Source organism: Sander lucioperca, chromosome 10 (assembly GCF_008315115.2).
Source record: "Sander lucioperca isolate FBNREF2018 chromosome 10, SLUC_FBN_1.2, whole genome shotgun sequence".
Taxonomy (NCBI): Eukaryota; Metazoa; Chordata; class Actinopteri; order Perciformes; family Percidae; genus Sander; species Sander lucioperca.
Genome location: NC_050182.1, coordinates 12,404,000 through 12,419,283, shown reverse-complemented (window position 1 = coordinate 12,419,283; position 15,284 = coordinate 12,404,000). Strand labels below are relative to the sequence as shown.

Here is a 15,284-nt window from a genome sequence, read left to right as displayed (position 1 = left end):
CGCATATTATTCTTTTTCGTCTTTTCTGACCTATAAATGTTGTAATAATGTTGTATAGTCATGTTAAACAATACCAAAGTGTCAAATAATGAGGTAAATGCATTTAGACGTGAGCCCTGCAGGCAGCTTGGGTTAGCTCTGCCCAGCTCTGAACGCTCTAATCTAATTGGGTCTCATTGGGGTCTTTGAATTTCCTGGATTTGTCTATGTCAATGAAACGGACTTCCCTACATGGTCATGCTGCTCCAAGCTGTCCCGTTCGGAGGTCTTCTGGAAGATGACCAATCACAACGGAGTGGGCTTGGCTGGAGGGGTGGCGAGGGGGGGGGCAAGGGGGAGGAGGAACCTAAACCAAGCTTTCAGAGGAGCTGCAGAAAGTGCACAGACGACGGTAAGAGTTTACCGATGATCTACATAGTTTATTGTGTGGTGAATCATGTCAGGCTGCGCTATAGTCGCTATAGGAGTCCTGAATCAAAAACTAAGACCAGAAAATTTGTATAATAGCTGCTCTTTAATAAACATTTAAGGATATAACTGTGTGAATTTGCCACTTCTGGATTATTTCCTATCTTATTGGGCAACAATTCATTAAGATTTCTTACGTTTGTCCCAAAGTCTTTATAGGCCTTGTCCTTGAAGGGATGCATTATCGTTGTATTTTTAATAAATGAATAAAATAAATAAAGATCCTTTCCATCGTCTCTCCCCTATCATTCCTAGAAAGTGTAATTTGATTTTTTTTTCTCCAGCAGGTGGAAACAAATGACACGAGGGCTGAAACAGATATGGTAAACCACCAGATTCTACACAGTCATTGGCAGCCTTTTGAATAACTCTACCACTGGCACGATGAATAAAAGATGTGAAAGGCCCTGCTGGTGCCAGTGCACACTCCAGTACGAGATTGGAATTGTGGGAAGTGGGTGTGTCAAGCACTTTGGGAGAGAATGGAGTGTGATTAACAATGGCCAGGGTAATGCTGTGAGAACAGCAGGTGAAACCAGGGCAGTTAAAATAGCTTTTTTTTACCATGAATCGCAGGTGTCAGGGCTTAAAAGGATGTTCTGACACCTTACATGGTTTTTAGTTGGAATGAAGATTGCGTACATGCTGTAGCCTGTAGGTGTGTGCTTTGCTGCTGTGATTAAATCAGGGGTAGGTGTCTCTTTACAAAACTCAATTTGCAAAGTCTTCAGATTTTACATCCAGTTGGAAAAGAAATCTCAGGTCATGATTTAGAGGGAGATAACCACCAACCCTTAGGCTAAAATGAATATTTATAAACACAACATTTTGTACATTGAATATCTTACTAAGTAATCTTATCATAAATCAATATTTTTCTGAAAATATATAACTAATTACTTCCACTGTTTGTGGTTGTCTGCCAAATGATGATCACAAGCTACGGGTAACATTTGAGCCAGCTTTATGTTTGCCACTACATCACTGCTGATGTAGAGAGTTGTGTGTGTGTCACAAAATGTAAATTTGAAAACCTGCTCAGGAGTTCTGAGTCTTTATCATAAATCATCTTCCTTTCCTGCTGAATGCAGTGAGTACAGTGTGATATAGGTGATATATAAGCCATTTTTCTCCTGTTTCCCAGTTCATATTTCTCCTTTATTCATCCTTGGTGGACGAGAAATAACCTGTTGACAAAGATTCACACACTGCTCGCAGTGATACATTGCAGCTACGCTTTGAAGACCTTGCGCCTCAGAGAAAATATTTCTGACAAGAAAAAGACATCAAGATAAATCTCAGTGGGCTGCACAGAAGTCTGATGTTCCCATATCTGTGCCAGACGGCTGAGCTGCTGCTTTCTGATCTGGGTTCAGCTCTCACCAGGCTGCAGCGGCTCCAGGGGCCCCAGTCATTGAGGACGCAGTCCTCGGGGCAGGGCAGCCGGCTCTCCCTGGCCCCCAAGGGCATCTCCTCCGGGTCACACAGGTAGTCCTCCACAGACTCCGACGGCCCGTCTATAGTGTTGAGCATGCACCTGTGGGATTGGTGGGCAAACACTGAATTTGATCTTATTTTAGCTGCTGTTGTGCTCCAGAGAACAAGGGTCAGATTAAGTTTTAACTGGACATGGAGGTGGCAAGTACATTAGGTAACCTATGTGTTTCTCAGCAGTAGGGTGAGTCACTCAGGCTGAGGGAGGTCAAGTTTACGAGGAAACAAAAAATATCTGTTGTAGTTGGTCACAGCAACACAATCTCCACTGGCTATTGAGGGTAAATGTAAACAGACAGCAGTGGGCTGAACACTGAGCGGCTGAATCAAACACTTTGCACCCTTCTTTTAACGTTTATTTTATGTTTTAACCAAGTACAGTAAATGCATCTAAAACACTACAACACATAAATAGATACAGCACAAAAAGTTATTATTTTTGTTATTTTGTTTATTTTTAACTGGATCCTGGCTTTTTTCAACTGTCGCAGCAACATTTATAGAACCTTCTCCTCCAAATTATAGCTTTTTCTCCTCCAGCAGACAAGCTAAAGAGGAGGCGAGACACTATTTTCACTGATAATGTCACCTGCTCTAAAGAGCAGAGACTTGACTGATGTCATTAGAGTCATTGTGATTGTACATCAGCCACCTAAGCATTGATCCACCAACAATCATGAAAAGCCTTTAGACTTGATTATTACAAGGGCTGTGGATGTCGATATCCTGTGGTGTCTATGTATTGATCAGGGTTTTTCCTACATAGAGGAATTGTTGGCGCCCCCCAAAGACGTTTTAGCCAGCCCCAAAGGAAAATCACCAGCACCAAAATGATAAGAATTAAGAGAAAAAATAGCACTTACAATCCTCTCCGGCTGTGTTAAATAGCAATTTACCAAACAACCGTTGAAAAGCAGAACATAAACTTGAATAGGAGCGCTAATCTTAGTTTTACCGTCCAGAAACTCCTGATTGGGGTTTCATTTACTCAAGCATAATAGACATTTTGTTCATCAAATTGTCAGAAATAACAGGCAAATGCATACAGATTTCTGTCAAATGAGGTAACACAGACTCATTGCCTTTACCGTACACTGCTGATCATGCTTACTGCCGTCTGAGTCAGGAAAATGTATGTATGTGTGTATGTGTTTTAATCCAGTTTTTACAGGACCACAATGTTTGGTTCTGTATGCCTCACAAACCATCTAATTACAGTCGTGTGAGTCTAATATAGTCTAATTACAGTTTGTGTCTTGGCATGTGCAAAACATAAATCCAAAAGTTGAGTTCCACCCGAAAGGATTTGGCAGTGTGTCGGTTGTTGACTGTCAGCTGAACCTTGTTAGACAGGTTAGCCTAGATGCTTTGCATGTCTTTTCACACAATGTATTCATATTAATTTAAATACAAATTAGCATGTGTCAGCTTTAGTAAAGGTCTGACAGCCTGCAACTGCTGTAGATTAATCTACAAATGATTTTCTTTTTCTGATTAATTAATAATAATAAAAACTAAACTAAAAAGTACCAAAACCCAGCACATCTTCACATTTGGCAAGCAAAACAGTTTTGACATTTCTGCTTGAAAGTTAATAAAAAAATCTATTTATTATAAGCATTTTTGTTGATAGAAAATTTTCAGTTGATTGACTCAGTGAGTAATAATTTTAGCAGTAATATGTAATATTCATGTATCTTCTAATCAATATAAACAATATAAAAACAGTAGGCTAAACAGTGTGATAGATACCTGACTTTTCTGGTCTGGACGCCTTCGCCGCAGTTCTCTTTTAAGTCCACGTTGCTGACTTTCCACACACTCCATGGCTCGGCCACCCACACATACTGATTACAGTCGCTCTGACACGGCACCACCTCATACACCTGAGGACAGAATTACCTTATTTATGTGCTTAACGTGTTCCCGATATGATTTAAAGTACATACAGCAGCAAGTCAAAGGTAGCAGATTGATAGTTTTACTTCTGGGTTGAGCTCATGATTATAATCACCATACTCATGAAAAAAGAGAAAAAAGTGGCCTCTATAATCTATATTTCTATAAATATTTCCTCTTAGCCCTGTGAGTTTGTCAGTTAAGTTTGCCTAATACACAGTGATTCTTTGAATCAGCTCTCTGAGGTTTAACTCAGCCAACAAGATTATTTCTGCCCCCAGAGCAGCTCTGCCTCTGAGAAATGTCTGTATAAATAAAACTCCAATCTGATAGTGCCTTGTTTACTTACAGTGAGTATATTGTGACTGTTTACATCTATCTGTCATTGACCCACTGACATCAGTGACACTTCACATCTGCGACTACATTTACAAATAACTGAGGAAAGCAGCTCTTACCTGGGCCTGTAGCAGTGAGTCATATCCAGCGAGCATTGGGGTGGATGAAAAGGAGACAGACGGATTAATGAGCACATGCCAACTGTTCATATAGTGCAGAACCTACGATTAATGCAATATTCAAGAGGACATAATCAGAAAAGCCTCTGGCATAAATACCTGTGTGAACTTAGCAGATACACACACACACACACACACACACACCAAGGCGTAGATGAACTTAATCTGCATTTTTGCAAATCATGGAAACCTTAAGGAATCAACTGGCACACGTTGGGGCATTAATATGGTGGATGGGACCCATTTATAGCACACGTTGCTTTTGCACTATCACCACTCAGCAAAAAAATGTGTGCAGCAATAAAGAGGGGAGGGTAAAGGAAAGCTTTGCAGACTCAAGTCTCAAGTCTCAAGTCTCTCTCTCTCTCTCTCTCTCTCTCTCTCTCTCTCTCTCTCTCTCTCTCTCTCTCTCTCTCTCTCTCTCTCTCTCTCTCTCTCTCTCTCTCTCTCTCTCTCTCTCTCTCTCTCTCTCTCTCTCTCTCTCTCTCTCTCTCTCTCTCTCTCTCTCTCTCTCTCTCTCTCTCTGGATATGTATAATGTGTATCACACTTGCAATAAGCATAAATATATTGTAGCTCATAAATATTTAAGCATCGCTTGTGAGCCAAAATCTGTTTTTTTTTACGTTTTTTATCTCAATCTCCTGAACTTGAGTTTCAGTTTCAGCATCTGTACCTGGTTGATGTGGTCCAGTTTGGGACACGGCCGGCCACCGTTGTAAGGTTTCTCTCGGAGCCATTTGGAGCGAACTTTGACCCCGCTGCCGCAGGACTTGCTGCAGCGTGACCAGTTGGACCATTCACTGAGTTTACAGTCTGAGGGACAGGGGATGATGCATGCCTCCTCAATATAACCTGGAAGGAAAACGAAAAAGGAGGTGTTTTGCAAGAATTAAAAGTAATTAAAGAACAAATCCAGCGCAACCAGTAACCAGTAACATAGCTCATGACTGTTTTCCCAAGATGGCGCCCGTCTGTATACGTGAACGGTACTGTCTTTATAAACTATCTTTTTAATAAACTGTCTGTACACTTACAAAGTTCTCAATGCTTCGGTTTACATGTAGGGACCCTCATTATGCTACCGTGGAAGTGTGGTGCTATTTTGAGCCTTGTTAGTGGTGTAGAAATAAGGCATGGATACCCGACACGAGCCCGACGGGCCGGGCCAGGTTCGGACAGATATTTAGAAATTATGGTCGGGTTCGGGTCGGGCTCGGTCACATCAGCATGATAAGGCACTTGTTGTAAAATGGTGCTGCGGCTCCTTTAAGAGAGCTCAGTGTGTGTGTAAAGTGGGCAGAAGAGAGATAGAGAAAGAGGAAGCAGACGTGTAGATGCGACCGGAGCAGAGTTGGTGGAATAAGTTTATGTTTTGTACACAGTGTGTGCGGTGTCCGAGATAAACCCCAGACTGAAAGCCAAGTTCATTCATCTGCTCACCAGAAACGGGATTTTAACCCCGACGTTATTCATTTTATAACTTCGGCCCTGGAGGTAACGAGTCTCCCCTGGTTTTCTGATCACGGTCGGAATCAAAGCAAGCAGGAAAGGTTAACACATTGAACATTTTAAATTAAACAGCTTATTAACGTGCGCTTGTTCCCCCGTGTGCGCTGATGCGCTCATCTGTTGACATTTCCGAATGCCTTCCTATAGTTGCTTAATAAAAGCGGGCTTTCCACACAAAGAAACGTACATGTGTCATTAGTATGAGAAAAAAACGAGATTTTAACTGTGTTGGGCTCGGACATAAATATCTTAATGCCTGTCGGGCTCGGGCCGGGTTCAGACAGAAAAATTCGGCCCAATCTGGACTCTATATAGAAATAGTGATTTCTTTTTACTTTACCCATGCCCCGACGACTAGGATTATAAGCTAATTAGCGGTTTGCACTAAAACTGGTCACATTTGATTAGCATGAAAACATATCCCAGAGAACGGTCGACATGGTACCCATGTGTTACTAACCCCTAGGTTCATTTTGCGCCGGATTTGTCCTTTAAACGTTACGCTGGTGGTTCTGGTTTTTGGCATGTGACCCTTTAAAGTGAAAGGGTTGATTATTTGTGCATACACATATCTGAAAAACCTGAAAGACAAAATGATAGTTAGCTACTTTTCAGTCTGTTTCAATGAATGATTAGACCGCGTACAGTACTGTAGTCTGTTATTATTTCAAAAGGTAAAAAGCATTGACCACAAAATTGATTCATAATAAATAAGCTTTGAAATACAACCTTTGTTCTCTCTGTATCCCACCAGCATGATCTCAGCCTCTCAGCCTCTAGGTTGGCACTGACTGCTTTAGAGAAAAATGGCATTGGCTGGTTCATTGTCCTAATTCCCAAAGGTTAATTTTTCTTTACGAGTATTACATTTCAAGAACTCTGTAAATGCTAGATGGGGAAAAATACCCAGGTGTAAGAGCAAACAATAAACCGATATTCACAAACTAATCTAAATGCACTTATTGATTTTTAGTCCAGTGGAATGAAAACAGGATCCACATTCAAAGGCACAATTATATGGGCTGTTATATAAAAGTCTAAAAATCTACCAACAATTATCTATAACAACCAAAATGAACAGGAATTAACTTTGGATAACCTTTTAACCCATTTAACAGGAGTTGCACACAAGCGTGAGATTTATTATAACATGTAACTTACTGTATGGATCACAGTATGGGTTTAAGGTTAAGTTGTTAATACAACATTTCAGCTCTGGGTAACGTTTATCAGGCATTATATCTGCTGAACTATAACATTTATTTGACAAACCAATCAGATTTAGTTGACAAAGCACAGCTACACTTCATCTGCATCATCTTCTGGTCTGATTTTTGTTTAATATGTAAATATTTCTTTCCAAATGATCTTGTTATGCTGTCATATTTTTCAATAAATACTTCATAAACCTTTGTTTGACAAGTTTATTGCTGAACCCAGCCATGATGACATGATGCCACGCCGTCACATCCCACGCCACCCACCACCACAAGTAAATTCTCAACCTGTGGGAAACACTGTCCTGGTAGCACTTTGGCACCAACCAAATGCGCAGTGACATAATATTGACATCCATATAAACGCATGCACATACCCAAACTTCTGCCTGATCTCCTAACCTGAGTTGCCCCTGAGTCCAGATAAGCATCTCTATATAAACACCTTGCTGACTTCAGCATGACCTCTGAGATAAGCCTCATCACATTTGACCTTCCACTATAAGCTCTAAAGTTGAGTCCAGTCATTCTAAATCACCGTCACTTTAAGTTCACTCGCAGTGCAAATGCTGCAACACCTCAGCCTGCAGTTCACTTATAGTTCAACTGATATAAACTTGTTAGGTGTCTTACCATGCTCTCAGGGAGGCTTTGGGTTGAGTCCAGGCAGGAGATCACTTCTTTTCCTTCAGAAGTCAACTTGTAACCTGGCACAAGCTCCTTCTGTAACTCCCAAAGCAGTTGTAACTACCGATGGCTTAACTTCACCTGAAATGTTAATTTCAAAGCCCAGCCAGCTCTTGAATCTCCCAGTGATAATTGGGATATGTACTGAAATGCCTCTGGAAGTAGACCAGCTTTCCAACAACAAATCCACATTTTGCTTATACATAACATTAGCAAACAGAAACTGTTAGCTTAATCTGTACTTTACCATTATTCACAGCATGGCAATGCTCTGTTGTTATTTTCTCTTTGCATTGGCACGTTTGAAAAAAACCTTTAAGGCAGAGATCTTCAACAGGGGGTCCGTGACCCTCAGAGTTACTCCATGGGGTCCGGTTTGCTAATTTTTTGAAAAAAAAAAAATAAAAAAATGTAAAGTCTGAAAATATATATTAATATGAATCCAAAATATGATTAGCAAAGGTAATGAAAAAAAACAAAAACAAAAAAAAACATTTCATTTACACAACACTGATGATGCTTACTGTAGGTAGTTAGCCACTATGGTAGCCATCCACAGATATAGTTAAGCTTAAGGATTCACTGTGCCTTCCACATGTATGTTTAACATTAAAATAAAATGTATAAATAATGTATGAATATCCATCCATCCATCCACCCACCCATATGCAACTCAGTTTTATACATTATATGTAGTAGGGGGTCGCAGCTTAGTCTCTCTTTCAGCTAAGGGGTCCTTGGCCTAAAAAACGTTGAAGACCCCTGCTTTAAGGGATACATTGACGCAGAAATAGAAGACAACCACATAAGTGCAGAAGATTGGTCACCTTCACATTTGCTAAATTCCCTGAAGCTCCATAACATCTTAGAATCTCTGGCATTCCTAACTTACATTCTAACTTAATCATATTCCAGAGTTTTTAGTTTCGTAGAAGCTGTTTGAACAAATAAGACAACAAATGTGTTTTCTTTAGACTCACCATTTCCTGCCATCCAGCCAGGAATAAAGTCTGGCTGTGTCACCGTAGTGTTGGCTTCTGAAACCAAAATCCATCCGTTCTATGGGTGGGTGGCCTGAGAACCCTTTGGCTCCAGGAATCATCCAACACTACAGCCTGATTTTCGACCTTTTATACCCCCTGCACCACAGTCATCTCCTAGGCAACGGGCACAGCCTAATCCCTGGGTGCTCTGAAAATAACTATGGAGGCTCTATGCTCAGGATGGAGCATAGAGGAATAATAAAGAGGCACCATAGGCCAGAAGGACCCTTTGACGTACATTACTAACCTTAACAGACACTGAGCTTAGTGTTAAACTTTCACAGCCCACTGCCTACATGTCGCAAGACTCGAAACAGCATAACCTCAATTATACGGCACAGGCTCTTAGTGTGTTTCTCATGTTGTTACAGATATGGGTCGTCATGCACTATCAAATCTGTTTCCTGCAGTACTGTTCAAGTTGACAGGTCCTCAGCAAGATGCTTGCCCTCAAGCTTTACCCTCTATGGCTCCCCAGAGTGATTGCCTTCCTCCTCCTTTACCACATCCTGCTGAGACGAGGCCAAGGCCCCCTGAGCCATCCTGCAATATTAAGTCATGGTAAAGGTCAAAGCATCACGGGTCACATGTAGTCATAAATAAAAGAACTATATGAGTAATGTCACATATATATATATATATAGGATATAGCAGGGGACTTATTACAATATTTTCATTGACTACACCATGACCTTGCATAGTGTTGGTGATAGTAGTTCAATTTTTTATTGAGTAGTTGTTTTTTTTGAGACGGGATTGAAAACTCTCCTGGGTGGAAATTGTGTTGATTTAGACCATTATTATATTGGTAGACCAACATAATTTCACTTTGTCCTGAGTTGGTAAGTCTGTGGCTTGGTCTTGACTCTCTAGTCACAACTTGGCCTTGATCATATTTAACATGACAACACACTAATCAGATCTTCATGTGACTGATTGCAATTATTGCTGGGAACTAATAGAATCAGGAATTTGTCATTTGGATGTTACTCGTTTCTTGTGCTGCTGATTATTTGTCTCCCTGCGGTCAAGCTTGACTTTGATCATTTATATGGTTAAATGTATGTATATATAATTCTCTGCAGTTCACAGTTGTCTAATTGTTACTTGCAGCAACTGTGCAAACTCTGAATAAGAGAACTAATTTATTGAGAACTGTTCAGAACAGCATACAGCGTTATCTTCCCTTATAATATTGACTCCCGCTTATAGAGGAACGAGGCAATCTGAAAAGTGAGCAATACCACATCAACATGCACTTTTAATGATAATCCCCTTTCTTCTGTTGATGTCCTATGGAATATAGAGAGATAACAGCCATGCAGTTTCCCTGATCGACATCATAGCCAAGGGCATTGTGTCAGCAACAGTCGTAGATGGACCATGTCTCCTCCTCTATCAAGACTAGAAGTGATGGTGGCTGAGATGCAGAGAATGGCACAGAAAATAAAGGAGGGGCAGAGAGAACGAGGAAGAGAGACTGAAAGAGAGGGATAAAAGAGAGATGTAATATCTTTGAGATTCACATGTACTGATGCCAAGCCTCATAATGGTGTGTTATTGTTTTGTCTGCACCTCAAGGTACATTTTCTTTTGTCTAAGGTCAATGGTGGTTGAAGATGAATGCATGGATGCACACACGCATAAACTCACAAACATTCATATAGGTGTAAAAATACAGAGGCTGACAAAACACACACAATGCCATCCTTACGACATGCCCTTGTCACACCCACACCCAGATTAACTGACGCATATCTGAATTTGTGACTCACACAAGGAGACTAAAACCATGTTTATATATGCACAACACTGATGTATTCATTTGAACATTTCCCGCATTCCATTTCACAGCAATTTCACAACGAGTTTCTGAGCCCGGATTCTTTGCTTGAAGTATTTTGGATCTAAGATAAGACCTTACAATGAGGAGACAAATAATTCTGACAGGAGTGTGCCAGAAAAAGGCCTCCTTATGTGAAATTCAGTATTCATAATGAGTCGCTAGCCTCCATAGAAGGGGCTTTCATATGTGCACAAACAAAATCCTTCACTTCAGATGAATATTTACAGAGAACAAAAAGTTATTCGCGCATCTGCAGCATTCCAATGAGCTACAGTACATTTCTCACCTGGAACCAAGAACTCCAGGCTGGAGAGGGAAAAAATAATTTACTGCGCCTCAAGATTTGTACTTCTGTGCTTTAATGCAGATTTCTGTCAGAGCTGTTTCCATCATCAGGGTCACAGGCCAAACTTAAAAGGTTAGTTGACCCAAATTGTGACATTTTCTCACTAACCTCTAGTGTTTTGTAAAAACGTTATAATTTTATAAGTTATGAAACATCGTCTTGCAGCGTGTCCTCACCTCCTGCATACATTTGAAAATCAACCAAAGTGGGTTGAGGGATTGGAGGGGTGTCGAGGGAATGCCTCTGTGCTCAGCAAGCTCAGTAGCACCATAGCATGGCTTGCTAACACTATGGAGAGTGACATACAGAGCCAAACCTACCTTAGCCCAGTGTGGACCAACATTTAAACTCTCTAAATGACCTTCACATGGATCAAATTAATTTCTTCATACAGGCTGCCGCTTACCTCTTGAAAGTACAACAACAAATCTGTGTGTGCTGTATGGGTTTATCTCAAACACAGTTAGTGCTGCAGTAGTCTGGCATTGCCAGACCTTCCTCCACAGTGCTGCGGAGGATGGTCTGGCGAATCCACACAGCATTCCGGGATGGGAGAAAAACATGCTAAGCGGTGAGCAGAGCCCCCGGTGCCACTGCAAAATAGCCTTGGGAAGGAACTTGTTTTGGTGGAACGTGTACGTTTAAAGGTTGTGTTTGTCGTGTAACAGAAAACTCAGATTGGACAGATAGTCTAGCTAGCTGTATGGATTTACCCTGCAGAGATCTGAGGAGCACTTCACCATAGTCCTCATAAATCGACCGGAGTTTAAAATTACAACACAAAGAAAGTGGAAGGTAACGGGACATCCGAAAACGGACATCCGAAAAGAGGCATCAGGCGGAAGTGGAACATCGTGGATATAGACTAGTGCTGCAGCTCCTCGAGAACCAAGCAGAGTTCATGAGATGTAAAACAGAGTCTATATTTAATTCGATTTTCTTCTTCAGACACACACACACACACACACACACACACACACACACACACACACACACACACACACACACACACACACACACATACACACACACACACTCACCGTGACTGTTGCAGCGCAAGGTCTCCACCAGCCTGTTGTCCTGGTCATAGCACACCATGGCCTGGTAGCGGTAGCCCTGTCCACACTCCTTGATGTCTCCCTGGACCTTCATCCCCAGGATGCTCTCCACTCTGCCTCCCTCGGGCAGGATGCAGTCTGACCAGTTCCCCACTGGCTGGGCGTTGTACTTGTCACAAGGGCAGTACTGGGTCTCACTCAAAGGATACATTTGCGTGTTCTTGCACTTGTCTTTCTTCTTGCTCCTCCCTGAGGAGAGCAGAAGGACAGAGATGAGCAGAATAGCTTTGGGAGAGGTGACTCCACATGTTGGCTGGTGTTGGTGGATTTCTGTCTCTGTTAGGCAGATTGCAACTTGCAAGGCCTTTGGGACAGTTTGGGAGAGTGTACTCACTAGATGACACAAGAAGTGCTGTTTCCCCATTTGTGTGGGATACATGCATGGGCAGAAAGCAACTCCTGATGATAGATTACGCTGCCAAGATTATTTCAAGCTTCAAGTTTTTTTATCGTCATCGTTAATCATAGATCACTGTGCAAAAAAAGGTTTTCTTGTGACATCAAGAGTTGTTTCCAATGCAAATTAGGAGATACGGCTTTGATGACTTTCTATCTAACTGCCCACAGCATCTTTAACTGCAAGTGCCAGTGTCTCCAGCAAGCTGTATTTCAGTCAGGACCACTTTGTCAAAATAGATTAATTCATCTGCAATTTGTATTTGGCGGTATGGCTCTGTTCTGGGGCCTCCCCACACTTCCACGTGCATATGAAAGCATACCTCCATGCCCTTCCCTGTGCATGTATGGAAAGCCTTAAGCGGGGAGAGCAGCAGTGCAGGATCCCATTAGGGACAACATGGATTTAAAAGGAGGAGGTGGGTTGGAGGTGGGTTGCAAGCGCTAGCAGAGATGCAGCACAGTAGGCTGGGAAAAGCAGTTTAAATAGAGCGCGCTGTTTGGAAATCCTATCAAAAGAGGGAATCAGCTGAGCCACCAGCTGGTGTGCTGGCTTAGGAACTGTCAGCTATGAGCTGAGATAATAGCCGAGCTTGACTCCGTGACCTGCCAGAACTTACGCTATGCTTCATGTTTGAAAGTAAATCTGTTGTTTTGCAATGAAATAATTTCAGATAAGGTTTGCCATGTTTATCCTGCATTAGGACCACAGCAGGTTGTTGCTAATTGCATCTAGACACCAAACTGCTGTGTAGCATGCTATAATCTGTCTGTAAAGGTCATTGTGACCAACAGGCAACAGAGAAGTGTACATTATTATTTTGCTCAACATAAAGATCCAACTTGACTACCCACTTTAAGGAAACAGGATTTGTGTTGTTTTGGCATTGTGTTGGACTGAGCAAAGATTACTAAGATTAAGAAGGGGATACAGACGACTCTGGCATACATTAAAATGTATCTTTTTTTAATTAGTAAAAGGGTCTGTGAGGGATTGGTCAATATCTAACATAGTGCTGACAACTTTTTCCAAATAATAGTTGTAGGATTCTGGATAAAAAAAACACACAATCCACGGCCTCTCCTTCCTGATTCAAAGCAAAGAACAATTAAACCACCTCTTTAAAGAGTGTTTGTATGTATTACATGATCTCTCTGCTCATTTACACTTGGCTAAATGGGTCAAAAGATTTCACATCAGGGGATAATACAAGCTTTTCAAATCCACTTTCTCACAGTTTAAAGTTGACTTTTTTCCCCTCAGTAACCTCTTGTACAGGTGCCTTAATGCATTGCAGCACTCTTGGCATTTTGCTTTCATGACTGTGATGCACAGGGAAACTGTCTGGGGACGCTCTGATGGATAACAAAGGCTGAGGAGTTATTTCAGATTTGTTGCTTTAATCCCACTGGAGCATTTAGCGGGCAAGAACTACCTGAATAGATTTATGACCTTGTGTTTAACTTTACTGCTCGTCTCTTGGGAGCGTTGCCCGCCGACATCACCCCCTAAACTGCCTGGTACCTCACCAACACTTTAACTACAGGGCAAATAAGCTTGTCTGAAAAGGGTTCAAAAGAACAGCCCATTGTTTGTGCTGTGCCACTCTCTCTTCTCACCTATCAAAGCCCTCTTTCTGGTGCGGACCCCCACACAGTCAGCTGTGCAGGATGAGAACTTGGACCAGTTGGTCAGCTGGCAGTCATCCTGGCAGGGGAGCTGACAGCGCTGAGTGATGGCAGGCATGGCTTTGCCGAATTTCAGACACTCGCTGACGTCGGCCTGCGTCCCGTCCAGCTGGCGACAGGACACAGCTGGAAGAATTAGAGGAATGGGTCAAAAAGGCTTCATTAGAACGTGTGGGAGGACATAAAGTGGTTTATCTTTTATTGTTTCAGCAGATTGTTGGTTGTCAAAGCAGATATTGAAAAGTGCAAGACAGTGTCATATGGTAAGAGTAGAGGAAATGAGTGAACCACAGAAGCACTAGCCATACTGTAAATAAAACTTTGAGGTACTTGTATTTTACTTCCATATTTCCATTTTGTGCTATTTTTTTAACTTCTACTCCAGTACAATTCAGATATTGTACTATTTACTCCACAACAACTCTTTTGCAGCTTTAGTCACAAAGAACGTTGCAGATTCAGATTTTAATGACAAAACACATAAGCAGCTTATAAAATATGGTGCATAATGTAAAGATTAATTTATGACAATGGTTTATATTTTATAAACACCACAACTGTATAAAGCAGTTAAAATGAGTTCCATCTTGGCAACTATAACATTTTAATTCTACTTATGCGTTATTGCATTTATGCATATTAATAATCTAATGAGGAGCCATTCTGCATATACAGTATGTACTTTTAATTTAGATTTTTTTGAAAGTTTAGTACATTTCACATTTTAGGTTTGACTTACTTTGACATTTTGGGAAATTTGCTTTGTTACCAAAGGTTAAAGGAGAAGATTGAAACCACTTTCTGACTAAATACAGCATGAAGGTAAAGCATCCGGTTAGCTTAGGTCAGAAGGTCCGGGGCTCACGAATTTAATAGTTCAGCCCATAACCTCCCATAAAACCACAAATGGGATATCATTTATTTAATTAGTGAGCTTTACAGGTGTTGGTAAGTGGATTTTTATTACCCTTGGACAGAGCCCGGCTAGCTGTTTCCCTGTATTTCCAGTCTTTAAGTTAAGTTAAGTTAACCAGCAGCTGTCTGTATCTTCA

General features: G+C 41.3%; 1 protein-coding gene across 7 annotated transcripts in view; it reads right to left on the bottom strand.

Annotated features, from left to right (window-relative positions):
* LOC116035989 (thrombospondin type-1 domain-containing protein 7A) overlaps window positions 1-15,284 on the bottom strand; it is a 156,269-nt gene that overhangs the window by 37,758 nt on the left and 103,227 nt on the right. For all 7 annotated transcript variants that reach the window (XM_036005915.1, XM_036005916.1, XM_036005919.1 and 4 more), the window contains 6 exons: window positions 14,164-14,358; window positions 12,070-12,336; window positions 5,055-5,233; window positions 4,320-4,325; window positions 3,715-3,848; window positions 1,852-2,005 (listed from right to left, as the gene is read on the bottom strand). In XM_036005915.1, coding sequence (XP_035861808.1) covers window positions 1,852-2,005; window positions 3,715-3,848; window positions 4,320-4,325; window positions 5,055-5,233; window positions 12,070-12,336; window positions 14,164-14,358 — 935 coding nt within the window. The remainder of the gene's footprint in view (window positions 1-1,851; window positions 2,006-3,714; window positions 3,849-4,319; window positions 4,326-5,054; window positions 5,234-12,069; window positions 12,337-14,163; window positions 14,359-15,284) is intronic.